Source organism: Carcharhinus amblyrhynchos, chromosome 12 (assembly GCF_965287045.1).
Source record: "Carcharhinus amblyrhynchos chromosome 12, sCarAmb.v2.hapA, whole genome shotgun sequence".
Taxonomy (NCBI): Eukaryota; Metazoa; Chordata; class Chondrichthyes; order Carcharhiniformes; family Carcharhinidae; genus Carcharhinus; species Carcharhinus amblyrhynchos.
Genome location: NC_137335.1, coordinates 60,951,805 through 60,979,755, shown reverse-complemented (window position 1 = coordinate 60,979,755; position 27,951 = coordinate 60,951,805). Strand labels below are relative to the sequence as shown.

General features: G+C 40.0%; 1 protein-coding gene across 2 annotated transcripts in view; it reads left to right on the top strand.

The window, feature by feature from the left end:
- thada (THADA armadillo repeat containing) overlaps nt 1-27,602 on the top strand; it is a 425,051-nt gene extending 397,449 nt beyond the window's left edge. For both annotated transcript variants that reach the window (XM_080200616.1, XM_080200615.1), the window contains exons 36-37: nt 21,381-21,547; nt 26,237-27,602. In XM_080200616.1, the coding sequence (XP_080056742.1) occupies nt 21,381-21,547; nt 26,237-26,566 (497 nt within the window). In that variant the 3' untranslated portion in view covers nt 26,567-27,602. The remainder of the gene's footprint in view (nt 1-21,380; nt 21,548-26,236) is intronic.
- Nucleotides 27,603-27,951: the final 349 nt, after the last annotated feature.

Below are 27,951 nucleotides of genomic sequence, written 5' to 3'. Positions count from 1 at the left end.
ACATACTGCCTGTGAGATTGCAGAATTAGTTATAATCCAACTTTGGGTGTACAGAACAAGTCCTAAATTACAAATGATGATCTATTTCCCATGTGATGTAAGAGCCAGTTACTTGATCCAGATCTATAATAATACAGCTCACAGGACAATGCATACTCAATCATCGAATTGCTTTGCACGCACAGCGAATAGGCCATTTGGCCCAAACAGCCTATACCAGTGTTTGCCGCACTCGATCCTCCTATTTCCTCATTTAAATCTGTGAGCATAACCCTCAATTCCTTTCACACTCCTGCATATCTAACCTCCTGTTAACTGCATCTATACTATTCAGCTCAGCCATCCCTGTGGTAGCAAATCCTGCTTTCTCAACCATTCTCTGGATAAAAAAGTTTCTTCTAAATTCCCTCTTTGATTTCTTGGTGACTGAAGAGGTAGTGTTGGGCAAGCTAATGGGGCTAAAGGTAGTCAAACCTCCTGGCCCTGATGGAATGCATCCCAGGATATGAAAAGAGATGGCAGGTGGAGTAACAAATGCACTCGTGGTAATTTACCAAAATTCGCTGAACTCTGGGGCAGTTCCAGCAGAGTGGAAAACAGCAAATGTGACACCACTGTTTCAAAAGGGAGTAGACAAAAGGCCAGTTAGCTTTACTTCCGTAGTGGGGAAAATGCTTGAATCTACCATCAAGGAAAAATAGCGAGACATCTGGATAGCAGTTATCTCATTGGACAGATGCAGCATGGGTTCATGAAAGGCAGGTCACGTTTAACTAATTTACTGGAATTCTTTGAGGACGTTATGAGCGCGGTGGACAATGGAGAGCTGGTGGATGTTGTTTATCTAGATTTCCAGAAGGCAGTTGACAAGGTGCCACACAAAAGGCTGTTGCATAAGACAAAGGTATCTGGCATTATGGGTAATGTATTAGAATGGATAAAGGATTGGTTAACTAACAGAAAGCAAAGAGTGGGGATAAATATGTAATTTTCTGGTTGGCAATCAGTGACTAGTGGTGTGCCTCAGGGATAAGTGTTGGGACTGCAATTGTTTACAATTTAGATAGATGATTTAGAGTTGGGGACTCGGCGTAGTGTGTCAGAGTTCACATGACACTAAGATGAGTGGTAGAGCAAAGTGTGCTGAGGACACAAAGTCTGCAGAGGGATATAGATATTTTAAGAGAGTGGGCAAGGGTCTGGCAGATAGAATACAATGTTGGTAAATGTGAGGTCATCCATTTTGGTAGGATTAACAACAAAATGGACTATTATTTAAATGATTAAAAAAAGTGACATGCTGCTGCGCAAAGAAACCTGGGTGTCCTTGTGCATGAATTGCAAAAAGTTGGTTTGCAGGTACAGCAGGTAATTAAGAAGACAAATGGAATTGTGTCCTTTATTGTTAGAGGGATGGAGTTTAAAAACAGCAAGGTTATGTTGCTGCTGCCAAGTTGCTAGTGAGGCCATACCTAGAGTACTGTAAACAGTTTTGGTCTCCTTACTTGAGAAAGGATGTATTGGCACAGGCAGGGCGTGCAGAGGAGATTCATTCACTAGGTTGATTCCAGAGTTGAGTGGGTTGATTTATGAAGAGATACTGAGTAAACTGGGACTATACTCATTGGAATTTAAAAGAATGAGGAGAAATCTTATAGAAATATATAGAATTATGAAGGGAATGGATAAGATAGAATCAAGAGGGTTGTTTCCATTGGCGGATGAAACTAGAACTAGGGGCCATGGCCCCAAAATAAGGGGGAGCAGATTTAATACTGAGTTGAGGAGGAACTTCTTTACCCAAAGGATTATGAATCTGTGGAATTCCCTGCCCAGTGAAGCAGATGAGGTTACCTCTTGAATGTTTTTAAGGCAAAGATAGATAGTTGTTTGAACAGTAAAGGAATTAAGGGTTATGGTGAATGGGCAGGTAAGTGGAGCTGAATCCATGAAAAGATCAGCCTTAACCTTATTGAATGGTGGAGCAGGCTCACAGGGCCAGATGGCCTACTCATGCTCCTAGTTCTTATGTTGTGCTGCACCTCATAAGTACCCATTATCAACTCTTTCAAAACCTTTCACAATTGAAAAGACCTCCACTAGTTTACCATTCAGCCTTCTCTTTTCAAGAGAAAAGAAAAGCAGCCTATTCATCCTTTCCTGATTGGTATAACCTCAGATCTGATACCATCCCTGTAAACTGTTTTTGTACTCTCGCCAGCTCCCCTGTGACCTTTTATGACATGGTGGCCAGAGTCTGCTACACTCTTGTAGAATAGATCATCTTATCTCCCTCCTTACTCCCAAAGTTTTTCTCCAATTCTTCTCATTGCCTCCAGTGCCAGAAAATCTCCCTTGTATTCTGTTGTTTCAAATTGACCACAAGGTGTTGTCTGAGCAGATGACTGTTTACTGTAATCATAACTTCTTCCGCTTTGTATTCTACCCTTCTAGCTACATAGTCTAACTTTTCTTGAATTTTTTGATTGCTACTCTACATTGGTTGGACACAATGAACTTTGAGCCAAAGATTTTTAATTCTGCAGCACCACCTATGGAGTACATCTGCTGATTTTTCCCTCCCATGTGCAATTAAATTTCATCTGCCATCATTCTTTGCCTAAATATTTTGTCCAACTCATTCTGTAATTTCTAAGCACCTGTCCCACTGTTTCTCTTGGGTTACTATCAGATGTAAATTAAATATATTTTTGAAGAGTTACTGATGTAAATTAAGAACAGTAAGTAGAGACCTCAAGAGCAATCCACAGGGCACTTCTTTCTCACCCTAACTTAACCTTTCTATCAAATACTGTCATGTAATCTGAGACAGCCCAACACAGACTATAGATTAAAGCTAAAACCTGCTTAGTTTTTACAAAGTAACCTTTAAACTGCCAAATCATCAGGGAGTCTAAGGCAGATCTTAACACTCTAGATTTTAATATTGGGTTTCCTTGATATTGTTTCCAAAACACATTGGAGTGGAGACCATTGGCCCTAATAAAATTGGAAAGAACTATTTGATCTTACTGACTCACTTGAGCACTGCTGAGTCACATGGGTGAACTACTGGAAAGCTCCCAGTGCCTGCGTGAGTCAATCCTATGCAATGAGGAGAAAGAAAATGTAAAAAAGACTTCAAAGTAACATTGTGGAAAAAAATGTGATATTGGACTCTATTGGAGTGATCTTGAGCCTGCGTTCACCATCTGTGCAAATGACAGTGGGTCCTCAAGATCTGAAAGTTGGGGGTGGAGTAGGGGTGGTGCTGAGACCTCTATGGTGGGCTGGTGAGAGGTTTATATAGGTTATGATCGGGGCACTGTTCAAAGATTGTGCCCCCGATCTCAGCGCAGCTGGGTTTTGCCGATGTGTTTTGGCACAGCCCCCTATATCAGCCATGAAACATGCCCTCTTGATATTTTTTTCCAACAGTGTTATGAGATCTGGAGAGAAAACTGACTGGTTTCTCTGGAGAGAAATATGCCGATTTTCTCGCCGGAAACAACACTCCGCCATTTTTACGAAAGGTTTCTCCAACTGTTAGACTGTCCATCATTTTTTCTCTCCAGCAACTTAATTAAATGACATTCCTCATGAAGGAAGTGAAAACATCAATCGCAGGCTGCAGCCTTTTGTTGTATCAGAGAAGAAGTTGAAAAAGTAGTTTAAAGGAAACTTCAGCAAACCAATCAGTTGGCGTAATCTCTGATTTCAGTGGAATAGTTTATTTTTGTACATAAAATATATATAATCACTAACTTTATTCCAAGCAGTAAGCCACATGATAGGACCCAGCTTGAAAATATTAAATCAGGAAATACCTTTGCACATATCCTCCAACAATTATTTCCATATGACAGTCAGCTAATGTTCTCAAATAAATTATTCAAATTATTGTTAGTGATTTAATATGTTTTTGTTTCCAATTTTAGATCACATAAAAAAACAATATATTTAGATTGACTATATGTTTTTACTCTGCTTTTCCCAGGACTCCCAAAAAACAGATAGGGCGGGATTCTCTGGTCTTGTCCGTGCCCGCCCCATTGCAAGTGAGAACAGAGAATTTGGTGTTCCAGCCAAAACTCTTTCCCCTTTCAGCAGCATCAGAGATTTCCAGCTGCAAACGGGAATGGAGATTTTTGGCGGTAAACTTATTGTAAGCAGTACTCTAATATGAAATTAGAAAGTACTTGTATTTACAGCCAATGAAGTGTGTTCTTGACCATTTTAATCGTAGCAAAGTTGACAACTGATTTGCAACAGCAAGACTCACAAATAAATGACCAAGTGGTGCTTTAGTGGTGACAGTTGAGGAATAGGACACTGGGGCAACTTTTCTTTGAATCATGACAGGGAATCTTCTATATCCATATGATAAGGCAGGACCTTGGTTTAATGTTTTATCCAAAAAACAGCATCATCTGATTAGCACTCTGCACTGAAGTACCAGCCTAGATTACCTACTCAAAACTCTGGCTTGGGGCTTGAAGCTACCTTCTCATTTAAGCAGAAGTGCTGACACTAAGCCAAAGCTGGCATCTGAACATAATTTGAGACAATAAACTCATTAAATCAGAGTCTATTTAAATATAAGCCTTTTTTAAAAAATGTTGTGCCTATCAACGTGACAGTAATATTGTTGCTTAGCTCTAGCCATAGGAGAGAACCACTTATCAAGCTGCTGTGACATTTACGTTTTGCAGACCCAGCCATCATTGTGTCAGTTAAGAGTGGTAACCAACCATTACCAAATTCTGATGGGTTTGGGGTTTTGAGCTGGAACTAAGATGAGATTCCCCAAACTCATTTCCCTTGAGAAGAAACTTTCATCCCTTTATCTAGGCTGGATTAAAACATTGGTTTAGAGCTGAATTAGTAGTGTGTCAGCCCTAAGCCCCATCAGTCTGACAGCTTTGTGTTATTAATATACATTGCACCAAATTATAAATTAAAATGGCAGAAACATCTACAACTTTCAAATAATAGAGTACAGAAACACACAATTGTAGGTTTCTCAAATTTTTTTTAAATTGGACTAAAACCTGAGTCATGACCACTTCCAATTGTTTTTTCCAAAAGCCCTGTAGAATCCCTAAGCATAACCCTGCATTGTATCAGCAGAACACAATCAAAGTTTTCCAAAATAGAATCTACTAACCAGATGACATGATGCACTGAAGCTCCAACGTGTGGCACATTCTTGTGGAGTGTTCATTTGTGCACATGTATCGCTTCATGTGCTGAGTACAACTTCAGATTGGAGAGATGGAAGAAACTTCTGAGCTTTCGCATGAAGAATAAGCAAAATTAAATGGTAATCATGAGCATCCCTCTAACAATTAATGATAAGACTCATAATTTTATTTGCAGAGGCCCGAGAACTGAGTATTTGCCCAAAGTCTCAACTATAGGAAATTACTTGACGTGATAATACCAAAACGGGACTGGGAGATTGGGACTGGGAAATATTTCGCTCAACAAAATTTCTCATTTTTGATCTGGTCTGTTTCCCCTGTGAAGGTTAGAAGTCTGTTTTATACTGTTCCATTCTGCATCCACTTCAAGCTCCCTAAGGTCTGTTGACCTTGCCACAAGCTAATCATTGCGACAACTTTGAAGAGGGATAAAAGGCATCAGACCTAATAGAATTCCACTGCTTCATGCTGATTAATCTGACAACAAATATTTTTAAAGTGACATCGCAAACAACCCAATAACCCTCAAAACCTTCCTTTAAAAGTTTAAGCCATGTAAGTATTTTGCATACTTTAAGATGTCAAGCATAAGCACATTTTGGCCATCAGTTCTGGGGATGCTAATTGTAACTCTTGATTATGCTGGCCTTTTGGGTCCAGCTTGCTAAGCATGATTAAAACTGGATTCTTTTCCATGGGTGATATTGTATGCAGAAACTTGAGAGGGGAATGATCAAGGCTGTTGATATCAATAAATCTGAATTTCTAGTAAATGGTTATTTGGAAGTTGAAACTGTGTAAACATTTTTAATCTTAGAAGATGGAAACCACCTAGGATTTAAAGAATAGCTACACAATTCATAATATTCACATGCATTGCATAATAAAAGTAAACTTGCCAAATATATCACATTTCACTATTACAATCATTTTTACTGTCTTGATTGCTGCTTCAAACATGGTTACATTGTAATATTTTTAAAAATATATTACTGCAGCAAAATAAATCGCTGAGACCTAGGTTTAAACTTTTTTTTGACAATTGACGATGATCATAGGCTTCACCAGTTACGGTTGGCCCAATAAAGATCCATAGGCCAGAACTTTCCGGCTGTTCAAACCAGAACAGGTTTCCCGGCAGCAAGAGGTACATTCAATGGGATACCCCATGGACAACGGTAGGGCCAAAAGGTTCCATTACAAGCCAATGGCAGGCTGCTACTGTGAAATATGCAGCAGGTTATATGGAAAATCCTGCCCCATGAGCTCAGATGTCAGCACTCAATTTCAATATCAATTATTTGTTTATTTAAATCATTCTTGGGAATGTGGCAGTTGCAGGTCAGATCAGCATTTGTTGACCGTTTCCATTTCCAAAAACCAGTGACTTCTTCGACATTCAGGGAGCAGTTGCAAAACAACCACTCTGGTTTGGGACATGAGTGACTGATTAAGGGCAGTATATAAAAACAGAAATACTCAGCCTGTCTGGCAGACTCTGTGGAGAGAGAGTTAACATTTCAGGTCTGTGACCTTCAGTAGTGGGTTTGTGATGTTGGGTGCTTTTCAACATGACACCCGGATAGGACAACAGACAACGCACCATCAAGCTTGCCCCGCCACATAATACAGTGCAAAAAAATCTGATTGCATAATTAATGAAGTCATGGCCAGAAGATTTAGCATATTTTTCCGTCAGCATCCACAGCGGGAACCACTCCACATTTCCATCCCTACCATGGGATCTTGTCCCCAGATAGGAGGATTTTGGTCAACGGCACCAAAGTTATCAAATAATCAATTTACCTTTAGTGTAGTAAATGATGACTTGTATTTATAAAGCACTTTTCATGACCACCACATATCTCAAAAGTGCTTTAAAGTCAATTAACCTCTATTTAAAAGAGTAGTACTGTGATAAAGTAGAAAATTGATGTTGATATACTTTTTAAAATCTATTTGTGTAAAGCAACACCACAATTATTTGCATAAATCCCCCCTGTATGAAATCTGCAGCTCGCTGATTTTGTTAATAACAATTGTACGTAGAGGTTTTAACAGTTGTCACTCATTTCTAGAGATTATCCAGAGTCCCTAAAGCTGGTAAGCATAGTATGACATTGCCTTTTGTTGGAATATTCAGTGAAAAATGAATTATTTTCTTTCCCCTCCTGTTGAATTGCTAATGGATCTTGAGTACTTTGCTCAAGCAAATATTTTTCATATGTCTAGACAGTATTTACAATGTTCGTATCACAACTGAGCCCACTCAGTCTGTTCACAGGTAAATGTTTCATTTACTGGACAGCACCCAGGAACAGAAATGTGGACTGATTTTTTTATCTTGCATCTTTGGGTCACTTGAATTAATTGCAGCATCCTAGTTGTTGCTCTGGCTGAGAGCAACTAATTCAGCCACACTAAAGGGCTAACCAAGTACCTTACTGCTCTGTGTGGCTTCATATGAGATGGTGTCTTTACCTAATGGGAAATGCCTAATGCCTCTGCTATATTAATGGTGCATGGAATCTAAGTCTCATGTAGTTGAAGCATTAATTCTGTTTAAAATAAACAGTTTACACCATTTGTTGCAGACTGAAAATGGTCTTGCAAACAAGTTAAGCTTTCATACATACACCAATATTGCATTTGTTTTTAGGGTGTAATATGTTAGCAGGCAGTACAAATCCTGTTCCTTTTAATCTGCATCAAAAGTATTGATGTTATAAATGCACTCCTTTGTTTGCAACTTCACATCAAGCCTATGAAGTATTGTGTAACAGTATTCTGAAAGAGTGTGTACTGTACAGCTGAAAGTATCTCTCGATGTTAGAAAGTAGGAGGCCTCTATAATGGCTGCTTGTTGTCATTTCACATGCAGAAAGAAATTAGAAATTCCCTATTTAATTTTATGAGAATTGTACCAGGAAGTCTGTTTAGAGCATCAGGAGTTCATTTAAAAGCATCCTGTGTCAGTCAGTACTTGGGAGATATTTTGGTTTTGTTTGTTTTTCCTTTTGATTGCAAAACATCATGAAAAGATGACTTTGAATTTGGAATCTTGCAATGTAAACTACAAACCAAAGGCCAAAGCAGCCAAATGAAAACCAGATGAATGGCCTTGTGTAATTCAACAGAATCACATCATCTTTATTCCATTTTTAAAGCAGTATGCCGTCAGTTTTACCCTTTTTTAGTACACAATGCTGGCAAATGTTCTAGCTGAATTAACCCATTTAAGTAACAAACTTATTTTGGATAATGGATCACAAGATGCCTGTAGTATAAGGGTGTCTATCATAGCGGTGTGGGACTAGGAAATTCTACTGCCCACAGTGTGATATAAAGAGATATGACCTGAGGTTAGAGTCAATTGTGGACAGAGATTTGTATAGAAGCAAGCAAGGAGCTAGCTCAGTTTAGGCTGTACCCTGCATATCTTATGTTATCAATAAACATTGATGGTCAATCATACAAGATTCAGAACCTCTTCATGAGACCTACAAAACCCAGAACTTCAGAGAAGGTGGAGCAGCACTTCAAATGATGGAAAATTAAAAGAACAGCATTCTGACCTGACTGAAAGCACCTGAAGTGAAAATACAAAGGGAGATTTCCTGAAGGAAGCTCCATTGCAGAATTGTAAGTAGAAAGGCATAAGAAAAAAATCCACTGTGCACCTGAGGACGCTACAAGATCTCATTGATATCTGTTGTGAATGAAGACAAGGACTTGGTAGGAATAAGCAAAAAGTCCAGTTCTCTGCCCCAGTTTAAAAAGCTTCAGTGCTGTTAAAGGTCAGAGCAGCCCCGTTCTGAAAGCGCCTTCACCAACCTGGGTTCAGAATCCCACTTGACGGCTGAGCTCCTTGTAAGAAAAAAGCAGCAGCCAAAGGTTTGCAAACCTCAGCCAAAGCCAAGTATTGATTGTAAAACACCAGAAAATCCTCCGGTATCACAGGGAAGGGTTCAAATTGTTGACTTAACAAACCACTGCGAGAAACTAAGCCCCAAAGAGGAAGCCTGTCAAAATGTGACAAGCGCAGGAAGATCTGAAAAACGAGTTACTGCAGCATCATCTTTAAAACATGCATTGCATTTAGAGCTGTATTCATCTAAACTTTAAAGCCACGTGGACAACAAATCAATATTACCAGATCAATTTGGACTGATCTAAGGGTTAGAACACAAAATTGGGGATTTTGATGGAAAAGATTCCTAAGATACATGATAGCTTCAGGATTAAATAAAATGACAAGAGGCAGAACAAGTGAATACACTGCTTTATTTAGTAGGTCCAGTCATCAATGATATTACACAGCAAGGAATAAACAAATAAGTAAATTTGATGAAGTTCTAAAATTATTCAATACATATTTTAATTTAAGAAGCAACAAAATTTTAGATAGCATGAAATTCAACAAACATGTCCAACAGTCTGGAGAACTGGTTGATTCTTAATAAAGGAATTATACAGATTAACTGAAGCCTATGACAATCTTTAGTCAGAACTCTTTAGAGACAGAATTGTTGTCTAAGTGGTTGATAATGCCCTTTCGGACATACTATAGGCCAAGGAAAATCTGACTCAAGGCTATCCAAATAGTCAAGACAGTCTGCCTTGGAAAAGCAGCCAGCATAATCAAGGAACCCGTGCACCCTGGACGTACTTTCTTCCGCTGCCTTCTGTCAAGAAAAAGATACAAAAGTCTGAAGTCATGAATGAACAGGAAAAATTCTGTGTCTGGAAAGAACAGGACAAGCCGATAATCTCAAAGCAGAACAAATGGGGAGTGGACAAAGAGAAGTTCAACTCCAAGGAGCAGAAAAACAAATCAGAAAATGACAACCAGATGCAACACACTACAGCACAAATCCTACCACTCCTCCAAATATGACCAGAATAAGATATGGAAGAATTGTCAAGCCTCCAAACTATCTCAATTTATAAAGTCAGAAAAGGGGTAATCTGACTACATTGGGTAAAGACAGTGGTGGGGGAGGTGTAGTATAAGAGTATCTGGCATAGCAAGACTTAATGTGTGATCAGAGAAAAAATACTGCTCACAGTAAAGCAACACGTAACCTGAGATGAGAATCAGTTATGGAATGGACAGAGATCTGTGTAGAAGCAAGCATGGCGTTGGCTCATAAATTGGTATATAATTGTATGTATGTAATAAACACACTGTATATTCCTTTAAAATAAACTGAATTTCCCAACAGCAAACCTTTCCTATTACAGGAATAAGCTGGAATTCCTGTTTTTATTAATAATGTTTTACCTAATGTAAAAATCCTTGTCAAAATAAAAGCAGTGTGTTCTTAATTGGAATATCTGTCAACAGGCACTTAATGCCATTAGGGGAGAAATCAATATTGGAAAGGTATTTCTGGGTTGGACAGAACTTGCTTTGAAATGGAGTAACCCCTGCTCACTCATCACCCCTATGCTTCTGACCTACATTGGCATCTGGTCCAGACATTCTTACCCTTGCTTTCAAATTCCTCCATGGTCTCACAGCCACTCCACCTCCAATCCCACTTCTGAAATCTCATGCAACTCTCCAAGATCTCTACCCTTTTCCAATTCTGGCTACTGTCGATGCCACAATTTTTAACTCCCTCCATCTTCCCCCAATCCCCCCCGATAACACTCCTATGAAATGCATTGAGACATTTTAGTGCATTAAAAGCACAATATAAATTCAGATTGTTGTAATCTGCATAGTCACATCAACATGAATCATTAATTTACAAATTATATGCAGATGAAGAAAACTGACTGACCAAATTGAAGCATTTTTTGCCTAGTCTTCACTTTGTTGTGGTTCCTTTAACTGAGTAAGAAGACATAAGGATTTTAAACACCAGCTGTTTTCATACTTACGCCCCCAGTCTTAACTCAATGCATATGTTGCAAAGACTTGTCTCCAAAGTTTGAGGGAGGAGCTAAGCCACATTCAAACAAGTACATCCTGTGATTTAACCAGTTAAGTGTGTGACCGGCAATTTTTAAATTATAACTGCCAGTTATTCAAATTCAGAACATTTTGGCAACTGTATTCAGGAGAATTGAAGGAACAGAAGTTGTTCAAAAAGTGTAGGCACCTATATGAGTTGAAACTTTCAGAAAAAGATAGGTAAAACCAGCTTAACTGTTATGAAGTGTTATAAAGAATAACTGGTTGGGAGTTCTACCACAAAGCAGCAACTGAGCAGCTGATTTGCAATCATTTCTTCGAGCAGCTGGTTTGTAGATCATCAACTAGTAAATGTGAATATATATTCGTTGTTTATTCCATAAATTCAATTTTATGGAATAAAAAAATTCCAGAATTAAAGAATGGAAGGGAAAAAGGAAATTCCTCCCCAGCACCTTTTTGACCTCAGGATATCTGAAAGTGCTTTACAGCCAATGAAGTAATTTTGCAGAGCAGTCACTGTTTTAATGAAGAGAAATGTGGCAGCCAATTTGAGCACAGCAAGGTCCTGCAAAAAACAATGAAATAAATGGTTACAGATACTGCTTTCGGATTCAAGATTAGCCAAGACACAGGCAGAAGTACCTTTCCCTTCTTCAGATAATGGCAAGATATCCTTTCACATCCACCTGAGAGGGCACACAGGGCCTCTGGTTAACACTTTAATTCTGGGCAATCTGGTAAATATTGTGTGGACGTTATTTACACTTAATTTTGTGTTGAAAACATTAGGAAATGAGAATAATTTATGACAATGGTGAGAATGTGGAACACTATTGCATACAGTAGTTGAGGTGGCTAGCATTGGTGCATATAAGGGGAAGCTAGATAAGATGCATGAGAGAGGAAGAATAAAAGGATATGATGATGGGACAGAACAAAGCAGGAGAAGACTGGTCTGGCACATAACTCTGGCATAGGCTGTTGGATTAAGAGGGCTGTTTTCAGAGTTTTAAATTCCATGTGATATGTAAATACAGAAACTGAGATATATAAAGGAAGGGGATAGCATAAACCTTAAAAATAAGTGACGATTCAGCCTGTAATAATTCATCCATCCGGAAACAACCAATTCTCCATCACAGGCGCTATGGATCATAGTTTGAGGATAAGGGGTAAACCTTTTAGAACTGAACTTTTGCCCACTGTCTGCAAAACCTATTCAAAGAATTCAGTGAGGTTGGTGAAGTAAGACTTTTCCTTTTGAAATCCATGCTGACATTTATTATATTCATTTCTAGGACCGCAATTATCAGTGCCCATTCACCATGGGCACAAATCCTGTTATGAATGCAAACGCTCGTGAGAGGGCCCTAATGGGATTTGCAATGGCGAGATCTCCGTTTGAGATCTTCCCTGTTGGCAACGTAATCAGGTTCACACCCAGAAGGGCGTGAACCTAATTAACCTGACCCTAAATATGTTTCAGTATTACTGTAAGGTAGAATGCCACTTCTTCTGGGGGCATTAGATGTTTCCCCCCACTGGCATGATGTCAAAGGCCAGTCATGATGACCACATTGAAGTGCAGAGGTAAGCATAGCCTCCAGGTGGTGAGGGACAAGCAATATTCTACCTCTGGATTGTATAGTGGCATAGTGGTTAGCAATGCTGCTTCATAGCACCAGGAGTTTGCGTTTGATTCAAACCTTGGGTTACTGTCTGTGTGGAGTTTGTGCATTCTCCCCATGTCTGCATGGGTTTCCTCCGGGCGCTCCTGTTTTCTCCTACAGTCCAAATGTGTGTAGGTTAGATGGATTAGCCATGGCAAGTTGGGGGATTGGTGAGGTGGGGGGGGGGGGGGGGGGTGGAGGGGTGGGGTTACAGGAATAGGGTGGATGGGAGGCCCGGTGTAGGAGGGTCTGTGCAGACTGAATGGGGCAGATGGTCTCTTCCTACACTGTAGGGATGCTATGGTCCTTTCTGACAGCCATCTCATTTCAGGAAGAAAAGTACAAGTTTCTTCGGCTGATACCGGAGTTGAGGGGGTTGAGCTATGAGGAGAGGCTGAATAAACTAGGCTTGTACTCGTTAGAGTTTAGAAGAATGAGGGGAGATCTCATTGAGACGTATAAGATGATGAATGGGATGGATAGGATAGAGGTGGAAAGACTCTTCCCACTCAAAAAAGACAGTAGGACTAGGGGGCACAGCCTCAAGATAAAGGGGGGGCGGTTCAGAACGGAGTTGAGGAGGAACTTCTTCACTCAAAGGGTGGTGAATCTCTGGAATTCTCTGCCCGTTGAAGTGGTGGAGGCTGCCTCGCTAAATATTTTTAAGAAGCGGGTTGATGGGTTTTTGATAAGAGAGGGGATTAAGGGTTATGGGGAGAGGGCGGGAAAGTGGAACTGAGCCACGACAGATCAGCCATGATCTTATTGAATGGCGGGGCAGGCTCGAAGGGCCAGATGGCCTACTCCTGCTCCTATTTCTTATGTTCTTATGTTCTTATGTTCTTCATAATCAATGCTTTATGTTGGGGATCAGCCATGTGGTTTCTCTTTTCACTGCCTCAATGCCTTCCTAATGTCTTCTGTGTGTCTCAGAAGCCAGACTGCACACAATACACAGGTCTGTGGATAGGGGGACCAGGGTGGTAGCACAAAGTAGGAGCGTACAATCTTCCTTATGCAATCTTGCGGGGGGGAATGTGGGGTGGTGACCCGATGGACATGACAGAATTCCCAATGAAAGCATCCCTTTCCTTTGTTACCATCTTTTAGCCTGTGCTTCAAAAATATTAGGGTAGATTCCTTCATTCCATCTTCCCCAGCAACATGTATTATTGCAGTAGAGGCTGAATGAAGCCCATTAATTGGCTAGTTAAGAACCTCAAAAGGCCCAAGGATGGGCTGATGTCTTCCCTCTCACTGTAATATGGGGGAACAGTTCAGGGAATGATGGAAAGGTGTTGGGTTAGCCACCTATTTTATTTTAAACGCACCGCTGCCTGCAAATATACCAGCAGGAGATTGTAAAATTACACACCAGCAGAAAATGGAGCTTCAACATGACTTTTTTTTTTAATTTGTGCCATATTATTTTACTATTTAGTTAAGCACAATTTGCCTTGTTGATTGCTGTTCCACTGTGTTCGTACAGATTAAGTGTTGCTTCTATTAACCCGCCAATTTCTTTTAATATTATTGTTTGTTAGTTTAGCATCATTTATGGAATATTTATCCATGTTAAGCCTGTCTTCATTGTTCCACCTACTTTAGAAGTAATGCCTCAGTTTGTAGTATCCAACTGTTGCTGCCTTTCCTAGTATAATATCCTCTGTAAATTTAGTAATTTTGTCTTGAGTTTCTAGTTCCAGATTATTCATCTAAATTAGAAATTGGAGATGTTTAACATTAACCCTGGGTTTTCCCACCAGGCATCTCCACCTCAAAACAATTCCCTTTGCAATCCTCCACTCCTTCCTTTCATGTATTTTTTTTTGCATATTTTCCCAGGTTTTGCCGAAAATACCCACTTCTTTAAGCTAATGCTTTAACGGATAAATTGTAACAAATGTTTTTTTTGGAAATTAAGGTGCTCCACTTCTTAGGGTTTTCCACAGTCCACTGAATATGTCACAGCCTGAGGAAAAAAAGTCAATGAGAGTTGGTTAGGCAGACCTTCCCCTACTGAATTTATGTTGTCTGCTACTTACCAGGTTATTATCTTACAGGTATTCATGTGGTGAATGATTATAGTTTCGAGACCAGGAGATAAATATGGCGCCACTACATGTTAGCATGCAATGCATAACAGCTGTAAGCTAGGTAATGCAAGGACAATGCTTCCCATTAATCACATTCATTAGGTGCAATTATTGGTTTTGTCCTGAATGGCAAAGTTTGAGATTTATGGCCTTGCATTCCTTTTGCTTGAAAACTGTTTTCAAAGATTTAAAAGGGTGCTGTTCTACTAAAATATTTGTTAAACCTTTTTTAAGTTCTTTATCAAGTATTCACGGAATGATATCGTTCATGCTGAGACATATCAGTGTATTATGAAAACAGTCGCATTCCCTGTCTCCTCCCATCCAGTTTAATGGTTTCCCTTTTCAGTCAGTTTACTTCACCCAGAACACAGTAAGTTTGAATAAGAATTGTTCTCTTCATATCAGCAAAGTTGCTGATGGATTGATGATGCTCATAAAACTAAAAAATCTTGAGAGCATACCTGTGCATATCGATGTGAAGTCACTACAGTTTTTTCATACAGTGCTTATGTTGGTGCATTGGGTTTGTTATAACAATAGTGCTTGCTTTGGGAACATTTGAGGGGTAATTATTTCACAATGGTCCCTAGAGTTTCAGTAGAGTAGGGAATATTAAAGGTGTATCAAAATAGAATAATACGGCAGAATCTAATACCCTCCCCCAAGGCATGTTTGAAGTTGGAAGGCATTTTATTGGGTGGAAGAGTGTGGGTGGGACCTGACTGTCTTCCCGCAGGGGAAGGCACATAGACAGCCAATTAATCCTCACTTAATGGCCTTATTCCGCCACCACTGGTTTTCAACCGGCAGCGGCAGATGTGGCTGTCACCCACCAAGAAAAGCAAACCCTGTCTCGTTTGCTTGCTGGCTGCTCAGGTGGTTGTCAGTCACTGCCTGACTGAGCAATCTGGTATTGGGAAGAGCAGGGCCCTCTGAGAGTCACTTCCCTCTCTTCTTTTCAAACTTTCTTGTGTCCCCATCTATCCCCAGCCACTCACCCCACAATGTCTATCAGGTGCACAGCAGACGCCATCTCCCTGACCATACATTCAACCCTAAAACACCTAGGTAGCAGAGACACCTATGTCAGACTCCTATTTATTGACTACAGCTTAGCCTTCAACACCATTATTCCCATGAAACTCCAAACTCCTGGGCTTTGGCACCTCCCTCTGTGACTGGATCCTGAACTTCCTAACTCACAGACCACATTCAGTAAGGATTGGCAACAACATTCCTCCACAATCATCCTCAGCACTGGTGCCCCACAAGGCTGTGTTCTCAGCCCCATACTATACTCTTTAAACACCTCTGACTGTGCGGCCAAATTCCCCTCCAATTCAATTTTCCAGTTTGCTGACGACATCACATAGTGGATCGGACCTCAAAAAATGACAAGACACAGTACAGGAATGAGATAGAGAATCTGGTGAACTGGTGTGACAACAATAATCTCTCCCTCAATGTCATCAAAACGAAGGAGATTATGATCGACTTCAGGAAGCATAAAGGAAAACATGCCCCTGTCTACAATAACGGGGACGAAGTAGAAATGGTTGAGAACTTCAAGTTTTTGGGTGTCCAGATCACCAACAACCTTCGTGGTCCCCCCATACTGACACTATAGTTAAGAAAGCCTACCAGCTTTTTCAGAAGACTAAGGAAATTTAACATGTCAGCTACAATCTCACCAACTTTTACAATTGCACCATAGAAAGCATTCTTTTTGGTTGTATCACAGCTTGGTATGGCTCCTGCTCTGCCCCAGACTACAAGGAGCTGCAAAAGTCATGAATATAGCCCAGTCCATCACGCAAACCAACCTCCCATCCATTGACTCTGTCCATACACTTCCCACTGCCTCAGTAAAGCAGCCAGCATAACTAAGGACCCCCACACCCCAGACATTCTCTCTTCCACCTTCTTCCATCAGGAAAATGATACAAAAGTCTGAGGTCACGTCCCAACTGACTCAAGAACAGTTTCTTCTCTGTTGCCATCAGATTTTTGAATGGACTTACCTTGCACTAAGTTGATCTTTCTCTACATAACCTAGCTATGACTGTAACGCTACATTCTGCAGTCTTTCCTTCGCTATGAACGTTATGCTTTGTCTGTATAGCACGCAAGAATCAATACTTCTCACTGTATGTTAATACATGTGATAATAATAAATCAAATCAAAATCCTATCCTTAATCACTATGGCCTGTGTTTGTCTTCATTCCTGACCTCTGAGGGATATATATCCGGCCCAAGGAAGACTCATCCGGCCCAAGGAAGATTCATCACTGACAGCACTTAATACAGCAGGTCTTTCTTAAAGGAGGCAACGTGACGCTGTCACCAGTTGGATGAGACTCCATCGTCTGGTTCAAGTTCCACCAGTCTTTCAAACATTATGTTTCTAACTGGGAAATTCCCAGATAAAGCAAATGTTTGTTTCATCCAGTTGTACCCAGTAATTGTACATTAAATGATTATTTAAGCCTGCACTGATGCTGATGGGGGTCTGACTGCCCAAATAATTAATTCATTATGTAAAACTGCTCTATCAAAACATTTGATCTGGTTGTCACTCACTAATCAACATCATACTGTTGTGAATGTATGCTCAGTTTCCCATACTGAGCTATATTGTTAGTTGGGTGCCACTAAGCACAAGTTGGGTTCTTCCTCAAAAGCAGATGAAAAGAGTCATTATTGTGTTTTTACAAATTGCTGAACCAAGGAACAAGCATGAACAGGTTGCAGTTTCAGGCTTTTTAAGAATTTCTAGAATTATAAGAAAGTACATCACAAGACTAGTCACTAGGCCAGTCAAATCCACAATTTCCACAAACCTTGCATGAGTGATTGTGTTATGGATTCCCTCTCACCCATTCAATCTTTTCACAAATATTCCAAAATGCTCATTTGACTTCACATCTCCATTATTTAGAGTCATAGAGGTTTACAGCATGGAAACAGGCCCCTCGGCCCAACTTGTCCATTTAAGTCTATTATATTCAGTCACTAAGGCAGGTTAAGCTTTTGACATCTAAGATACATCCCAAAGATTCACCTTTGTGTTTAAAATTTCCTTGGCATGTAATAGATGAATTTCCTCCTATAAAGTCCAGATCCAGTCAGTAAGATGGATTTATGACAAAATTTCTGGAGATGGAGAGCTCTAGCCTACACTGACTTGTCACTTGACACAACCTCTTTGTTTTAAATTTACCCAACCCATTCAATTTCTCAAACCCTGTCAGAAAACTCCCAACAGCAGTTGAAAATAGGTTGGAAGCTTTTCCATATTGTGTAAATGAAACAGACCTCAAGCTGGGATAATACACTAACAATAACACGCTGCCTCATTCATGCCTGAAAGTCAAATGGAAATGTGGGTATGCAATGGTAATCCTTGTGTTCTCGTCAACCTGGTTTTCTGGAGTAATAAGACAACCCCATTGAATCTCTTCAGTGCATAAAGAGGTCATTCGGGCCACCAACTCTGCACCGACTCTCCTTTCCCAGCCTCTTTATTTCCTCTCCTCCCACTCCTAGTAACTCCACGTATTAATCCATCTTTGGACACTAAGGGGCAATTTAGCATGACCAATCTACCTAACCTGCACATCTTTGGCATGTGGGAGGGAAATAGAGCATCCAGAGGAAAGCCACACAGAAACCCAAGGCTGGAATCGAATGCAGGTATTTGACATTATGAGGTAGCAGTGCTAATAACTGTGCCAGTCAGTATTAAGAGTACATCTCAATAAAATGCAAAAGCTCAACATCTGGGAAAATTACAGGCAAGACCTTTCATTAAATCATTCCATGAAATGTCATGCTGATACCACAGTAGTCTGTAAGACTGAATTCAGGATTGGATATATATGCTACACAAAGATCTAGCAAAATAAAAAAACACCAAAGGTGTACTTAATTCACCAAAGTATGTAACCAATATTCACCCCAAAAAGACCATGTTGTTTAACTGATGAGATGCAAATTATATTCTGATTGTTCTTTGTTTCAGTATAGCCCATCACTTAACTCTATTCCAGTAATTTTTTGAAATTGGATCAAGAATTGTGCTTATAAAGCAATATTTTAGGCCACACATCTTGTCTGAACCAGTAGTGCTTTTTTTCTCGCATCTGAACATAACATTAAGTTAATTTATCCATTATTGCGATCTCTATTATGTTCACGAACTGCACTACTATGTGTTTCTAAATCATAATGGAACAGGTTTTGACTGCTGAAAGAAGTGGGTTCCACCTATAATTGGGTATTTTCCTATGGTACTCAATGATGTAATTCAGTGCATTTAACTATAGAAACTGTGGGGGAAGCCCAAGTAACAAGAATTTAAATAAAATCATTTAACCTCACCCATGTTGTATTCCAGTTCCAGTAATTGTGAATGTAAACTAATTTTACTTAAAAGTTTTCTTCCCTGTTTTGGGATATGTTTTCTTTATTTTCATTAATGTTGGTTTGAAGAAAAATACTTGTTGTAAAGAAGAGAAACCCAATTTATACTTTGATAAATTTGATCACATTAACAAAAAGGGAAATGTGTGGGTATATATTTTCTTTGTTCACTAATGTAGAAACAAGTAAATTTGTTGCAACTAAAGGAACAATTTCAGCATTTTTCCATTCTGGCCCATGTCACTGTGGGTATGTTATGCAGAATGGAGGCAGTGTCTTGTGGAGTGAACCCCCTTGTTTTGAGCAACTTTTATTTCCTTCCCTTTTCTATTGGTCTACCCCATGCTAGAGATATTTCAGGTCTGAGATCTCTATCCTTCACAGTTCTGGCCTGTTGCTCCATTCTTTGTTGCCTTCGGCTGTCTAAACTCTAGGTTCTGGAATTCTATTCAGATCCTCCCACAATCTTTCTATCTCTCCTTTTTAAGACATACTGTAATGTCTATATCTTTGGCCAAGCTTATATTATCTGACATGATATATCCTTATGTGGCTTGGTGTCAAACTTTGTTTGATAACAGAAGCCTCTTGGGATATTTTATTACATTAAAGACGCTATGTAAAAGCAAGTTGTTGTCTTGAAAAGAAACACCTTGGACCTGCCATGGCATTTGGAGGAGCACACCAGCAGCTTTAGGATCATAGAAATTCTACAGTGCAGAAAGAGGCCATGTGGCCCATTGAGTCTGCACTGACCACAATCCCACCCAGGCCCTACTCCCCTATCCCTGCATATTTACCCGCTAATCCCTCTAACCTACGCACCTAAGGACTAAGGGGCAATTTGTATCATGGCGAATCAACCTAACCCACACATGTTTGGACTGTGGGAGAAAACCAGAGCACCAGGAGGAAACCCACACAGACACAAGGAGAATATGCAAACTCCACAGGTCACTGTTTATTCCCATTCAGAAGCATCTGATTTCTCCCCATTAATTCCTGGCAGTGCAGATAAATCGAGAACACAACCTTTTAAGGAATTTAAAGTGGAAGCTTGCATCCCATCACTAAGTATTGATACTCCAATAAGCAGTATCTTATCCAAGATAGCTATTTTAAAAACAAAAATCTATTGAATTGACCTGATCTGTCACTAACATTTGGAGAGTCATTGCTTTGTTAAATATATTTTATCTCCTTAAGTACTGACTCCCTGGTTATGTGCCATTCTACTGTTCGCAAATTTGAGAAGGAAAACATAATCAGTAGAGGTTATTGAAATGTATAACATCCTCCGAAGGCTTGACAGGCTATATGCTGAGGCGATGTATTTCTTGGCAAGAGAGCTTGGAACTAAGGATCATAGACTCAGGAAAAGAGGTTGAGTAGGCCTGAGCTGAGGAGAAATTTTTCACTCAAAGGGTTGCAAGTCTTTGGAATTCTCTAGCCAAGAGGGCTATGGATGCTCTGTCATTGAGTATATTCAAGACAAAGATCAATAGATTTTGGACACTAAAAATCAATTTTGGAAAAGTTTGCTTTTACACATTTTTCTCTACCCCCACCAGAATATCCATACTAAATTGAAACTGGGCTATTAAGATATTGTGTTTCTACCACTCAATTATACAGGACATGAACAGGAAAATGTCTCCTGCCTTGATTTTGTTTTGACTACAGTCAATCACAATGTGCTTTTAAACGGAATTCCTGTTCTCTTGGTATTATTGTCTTAAAGATACTACCACTTGGTGTCACTTTACCTGACCTGTGCTCTCCATTCTTCAGTCAGTCTTTAGAACTTTGCTGTAAAATTCAGTGCATGGGTGGGGTCATTGAATCTCTGGTGTGCGTACTTGATCAAGTGACAGTGTGTTTCTCTAAGAACCTTACTAGTTTCTCGTGCCATTTCTCTTGTCATGGAAACTTTACAAAAAAGACACCATATCAGTGTCAGTTTTGTGTATTGATTCATCATCAGAGAACTGTAAATTTTTGTACTTTAGTTTATTTTTACCATTTTATTCCCCCCACCCACCCCTGTCTGTCTCTAGATATTTTGTTTTCTGTCGTTAATCCATCTCTGGCAATGGACCTTGGCCTTGGTGTGCTGTGCGAACTTTTGCAGATCTGGAACCAAACTTCCTGTGGAATTGTAACTCTAATTGAATGGATGCTGACAGAAGAGGATACGAAAGAAGATGAAGTGAATGAAAATCTGGTACATTTATAAGGAACATATTCCCTAAGCCCCTTTATAGAGGATAGCTAAGCATGTAACCCAACTCTTTTTGTGAAGTTTTGTTATGAAATTAGAACTAACAAATGATCATCTAATTTATTACAATATCACTGTTCATTTCTGCCCGTCTAAAGTATTTGTGAGTTTTTTTGACCCTATCATCATCATGGAGATGATGACCCTTATCTGTGGTAGGGTCTCTAGGCACCAATCACCTTGCCACCTCTGCCCAGATCTATCTCTAATTTTATAAAACAAAGTTAATTTGTATAGGTTAACTTCCTACTGAGTGAAAACATACAAACGTACGAGCTAGGAGCAGGAGTAGGCCACTTGGTCCCTTGAGCTTGTTCCACTATTCCATAGATTCATGGTTGATCTAACATTACAACTGAGCCCAATTCTACTAACCCATTATCTATGCATGCACAGTTTGCATTGGGGATGGTAGGGCACTGGCTAGTGATCATGCACAGGAACCGTTGCTATTGTTTCCTGTCCCTAGCTCGACGGTGAGTCCCTGAAGCTACCTAGTTGCTTCACAGGGAAGCAACCAGGTAGCTTCACATCAACACTGAGATTGATAGTACAATTCCTAATACTGTTCTGGCTGAACGCAGGTATATTCCTCAACAAATCAAATCCCCAACCCTGTTAGTCTGTACCATAGATTTTAACTGACCTAATATACCTCACTCAGGCAGTCATTGAAGAACCCTTAAATAGAGTGGGCCAGACAATAACTCAAGAGCTGCGCAAAGAGGAAGGTTTACAGGCAGGAGCCTCAGATTCCTGCAGGACCTGGTTTAAATTATTTCAGTAAAAAGCCTGACAACACCAGGTTTTAGTCCAACCTATTTATTTGATAATATACTCGCAAGCTTTCGGGTTAGCCCCTTCGTCAGGTGAATGGAGAGTTCTGGCCTCAGACAGAGCATATAAAGCACAGACAGTTTAGAGATTACTGATTAGAATGCGAATCCTTACACCTAACCTGCTGTTCAAGACCTGAAGTGGCTGATAATGTGAGTGGAAGGAGCACTGATCACAGTTTAAAGAGATGTGTATTGTCTCCAGACAGTACAGTAAGTGAGGTTTTGCAAACCCAGGCAAGTCACGGGGGTTACAGATAGTGCGACATGAACCTCACTTACTGTACTGTCTGGAGACAATACACATCTCTTTAAACTGTGATCAGTGCTCCTTCCACTCACATTATCAGCCACTTCAGGTCTTGAACAGCAGGTTAGGTGTAAGGATTCGCATTCTAATCAGTAATCTGTAAACTGTCTGTGCTTTATATGCTCTGTCTGAGGCCAGAACTCTCCATTCACCTGACGAAGGGGCTAACCCGAAAGCTTGCGAGTATATTATCAAATAAATAGGTTGGACTAAAACCTGGTGTTGTCAGACTTTTTACTGTGTTTACGCCAGTCCAACGCCGGCATACCCACATCATGACTACTATTTAAATTATTTCAACAGGTTTCTGACCCAGCAACCACGTAGTTTCACAGACTGACAGTCAGGCTGTAGAGCAGCTGGGAAGCAAATTGCAAATAGGTCTGATGTGATGAAGTTGGGAGACTGGTAACTAGATGTTGCGTAAGGGTGGGTAGTCAAAGATCGCTGTGATGAGGGAAGGGGAATTATCAAAGGAAGTTTAAAATGTTAGCTTGGTGGATTGGAGACTAATGAAGCACGCAGACCGTTACTGGCCACAAGCAGTGCAATAGAGACCTTTAGCTCATGGATTTGAAGTTGTCTGTTGGAGGCACTGACATTAAGCCCCTCCAAGCTCCACACGAGCAGTTTTCCCATCTCCAATTCATCTCGCCACCACTGCCATACATAGCTGCAAGTTGGAATCTTGTTGATAACAAACAATTTTTGTAGGACCCCCCAGCCCACAAGATCTACAGTAAATTAATATCCATAACTTGCTCCCTTCATTTCAACAAAGGCTAAGCCTAAATGGGGACAAACATCTCCTTTCATCTGCCAAGTTTCTTGAATCCCAAAAGACCAGCCTGCAGTCATTAAAAATAAAACATCAGTTACAAGTTAGGCGTGCTGCCTCTGAAAACATTTTACTGGACAGCCCACCACCTAAGAGGGTTGTTCACCCAGTCATTCACCCATCTCCATTAAAACCTGAAGATGGCAGGTTAGGTCAGTTTCCCCTTTTATGTTTAACATATGGCCCACTACTTTTCAGGAGGTTTAAAATTAACCCCATGGACTAATAAATTTCTTAATTACTGGAAAGTTGTGGTGCACCTGAAGGTGTCTGCTTAATGCTGAGCTGAGCATGTGCTAAAGCACACTTGAAGCATAATCAGCATATTTAAGGGGGACAACACTTGTTTTAGTCTGGCAGCCGAACACTTGACTGACCAGTGGTGCTACCTGGGCACAATTTCACTCAACTTGTAATTGATCCAATGAACTCTTATTTTTTGCCCATAAAACAGGCATTAAGTAGAATAACATTTTTCCTGTTAGCTTAATTTATATTTATGATAATCAAACATTTTAAAGATTTTTCTTTACATGCTCTGGATTATATTTTCAAGTTGAATTGAATGGGACATATCAACGCAAACCAAAGGCTGGATTTGATTGCAACACATTGGGCAGCCAGCACCCCTACATAAGAGACATTGTGATGATGCAGATCAGCAATCCAACATTATCACACCAGTTTCCAATTTTACACAAGAAAAGTGGACATTAAAATTGGAAGCTGGGCCGCAATTTTGTAATAGCCAATTAACAGACAATTGAGTTTGTTAAAGAGTTAGTTGTATGCAATATGTTTATTTGCCTCTCCATTTTTGGGTGTGGGGTGGGAGAAGGTTCAGGAGTGCTTTATGCCAGGTATGAGAAGGTGGCGCAAGTGTGGGAGAAAAGGCCTCCCAATAGACCCATATTTGCATAAAGCAGCAGGGGTGAAGGTGGCAGCTTTGTGTGTTTTTTTTACTTCATTTTCTTCATTGGCCTCCTTCTGCACTGTAGATTCTATAATTCTATGAATTAGAGGTGGAACCCACCTTCGCACTCCTAATTTCCACCTTCCCACCAAGCAACCCCTAATTGGCAGTCGGCTGTAGTTTGAAGATCGCTCCAAATCACCAAAATCTTAAGGTATCACCAAACAGTACCAGGATTGAAGGGCATTTATCTGATGCTGTTCAAGCAGAATGGCATCTGTGACTATAAACTTTCCCTTGGATAATTTTGTCACTATACTGACATAGAGTTTCTACAGTGCCTTCGGCCCATCGAGCCCGCACTGACAACAATTCTGTCCAGGTCCTATTTCTATAATCCCACATATTTATCCTGTTAGTCCTTCTGACACTAATGTGCAATTTAGTGTGGCCAATCAACCTAACCCGCACATCTTTGGAATGTGGGCAGAAACTGGAGCACCCGGAGGAAACTCCAAAGACTCAGGGAGAATGTGCAAACTCCACACTGTCACTCTAGGCCAGAATTGAACCCAGGTTCTGTGGTGCTGTGAGGCTATGATATGGAGATGCTAGCGTTGGATTGGGGTAACCACAGTAAGAAGTCTCACAACACCAAGTTAAAGTCCAACAGGTTTATTTGGTAGCTAGTGGCTTGTGCTACCAAATAAACCTATTGGACTTTAACCTGATGTTGTGAGACTTCTTGCTGTGAGGCAGCAGTGCTGACCACTATGCCACCGTGCTGCCCTACGTGACAGGGACAGGAGGGAGAGGACTATTCACTTTATGTTCTGCCTCCCTCATCCTGCCATAAACCATAAAATCCAGCTCCAAGTGTCTTAAATTTAGTTTATTTAGCTTTTTTCTTTGTCATAGAAAAATTGGTTTGTAACATATGTTCTTTGTGTAAGTGTGTGTGCATGTTCATGTGTGTGCATGTTCATGTGTGTGTGTGTCTGTTCTAGATTTGACAGAAGAGCTTAAACACCAGTAAGGAATCCTATTAACTAAATTTACCAGAAATGCAGGACCAGCAAGAATCACCCTTTCATTTGTTTTTGAACTAATAATGACCATTTATATAGAAAGGAAGATTTGCCTTTCTATGCTCTTAATTGTAGGGACATGCCAAATATTTGGACCCACCTACCATTGTAGAAATTTCCCCCAGAGAATCTAGGGACTGCAGAATATCTGTCATCTACAGTGGTTCAATTCTTGTAATCCAGGTCTCTTGTAAGCATAAGCAAAACTCTACATTTCTTTTAAAACTGTACATTGTTGCAGGGTATTTCTAACTGAGTTGATACATTAACAACGCAATACTGCCTGCTCAGTTCCTTTTTTGAAAAATATAAACTTTTGTTACGCTTTATTAAATGGGAACCAGTATAATGATTTATCAGAAAGGATTTATCACTGTTGTTAGGTCAGAATCTTGGAACTCCCTACCCTACAGCACTGTGGGAGTACCTTTGTCACATTGACTACAGTGATTCAAGAAGGCATTTAACCACCACATTCTCAAGGGCAGTTAGAGATGGGGATAAATGCTGGACCTGCCTGCGATGCTCACATCCCATGAATGAAAAGAATAATTAATAAAAGTGTGTTTTAAATTTAGTTTCATATTTCTTCTGGAGAATTTTAAGATTATGTTTCCTTTGTAGACAATGTATTTTCTTCATTTCAGGGGGAATATGACATGCTTTTTGATAAAGGTGAATTTAACCTTTGGGCGGAGAGGATTACTTTTGCCAATCTACTCCGGGATCATGTTTCGGCCCTCATTTCCCAGTCACGTGCGGTCGTAGACGATGAATCAGAACTCCGCCGGCTAACAACGATGGCTGCCAGTCAAGCCCAGCATGTTGCATGGCTTTTAAAGGGACTACCTCCTGCACCAGAATTTTCTAGAACAGTAGACCACACAAGGCTCAGCATTCAAAAAGTGAGGCTTTTGAATGTAGCCCAGATACTGAAGCTGTTTGGATTGGATACTGTTATTGCAGGACATTTCTGAAATGGAATGATCTCATTATTTGACTTGGCCAGAAACCGAGGAAAAACAGATCAGCTGAAGCAAAGTCCTGACAAAGAGAGGCTTGTTGTGACTTGAAAAGGCTGTATCCCATAGATTTGTGTGTCTTACCACATGAAGATTTTTGTGCCAGCAATAATTATATGACAGCTATTTCCTCCTTTTACTGTTGAGCACTGGATTATGTTGGCAGCAAAAATGAACTTTTGTTCATCAGCTAAGTAATGGTATGTGCACACACCTGTAATCCAGAATTACAAATGATAACTAGGACAAGGGAAATGTGTGGACCATTGTTTGTGCAGGTGTCCTACGTAATATTTGAACCAAATAAAATTGAAATGTAATTTTTAATAGTTGCATTTCTCAACATTGCAAACATTTGACAGCCAGATATAGGAAAACATCACAAGGGTCTACAATGTGACTTGAGGCTTGCTCCAAACTAGACAAAATGTTGCGGTTTCACCAAACAAAGCGATGATTGAAGGCCGTTTACCTGAAGTTGTTCAAGTGGGTGTGTTCTGTGCACTTTTAATTCTGCTGCCAGACATGAGGAATTTATCAAACATAGGTGGATAATTAGGATTTTTTTAGTGACTATAAACCTTCCCTTGGATAATGTTTTTGAAACCTCGGATGCTTTTGACACATCCCAAGTATTTTTCAGACCCCAGCCCAAGTTTAAAAGGAAGACATTCTCTGCAGTGTGATCTAAAATTTATGAAGGAACTCTCAAATAGTTTGTGACCACAATTTGCCTAGAAACAGAAACAACAACAGCCATGTTCTATTTTTTACACCACAGGAAATGGGGTTCCCCACACTTCAAAAGCACAGGATGGGTGGATCCAGAATCTAAATATCAAATTCACATACCTGCCTGTTTGAAATTTATCCCACTGTTTGAATGAGGATATGGAAAATATATTTTGTTTTTTCTTCCTCCAATAAAATATTGTCTTTCTGCGACGTTAGTCACACTTGATTTATTTGACTTCTTTTAGGTCCATGCTTTTGTCTCTGCCCCTCATCCTTTATTCTTCGATTTCATAATGTGCCATATGTGCTTAACTGAGTCAAGGACGGTGCTTAATGCACCATTAGCTACTCTGAGAAGAGTGTGAGGGGCCAACACTGAATTACACTGCCCCAGTCTTGCTTTTTCTAACAATCCAGTTTCAGGAGAGCAGAGTGAACTTAATCTCATGCACGCAGTTCTGCTGACTGCTCAGTGTAACTCGTGTTAGAAATATAAAGGTGCCCTTTTGAAGTTTAAAATTCAGAGAATTGGTTGAACATCGATGGAGGTGCCTTGCAGTCAGGACAGAACTGAAATTTTGAGGTAATGAACAATCCAAACCAGC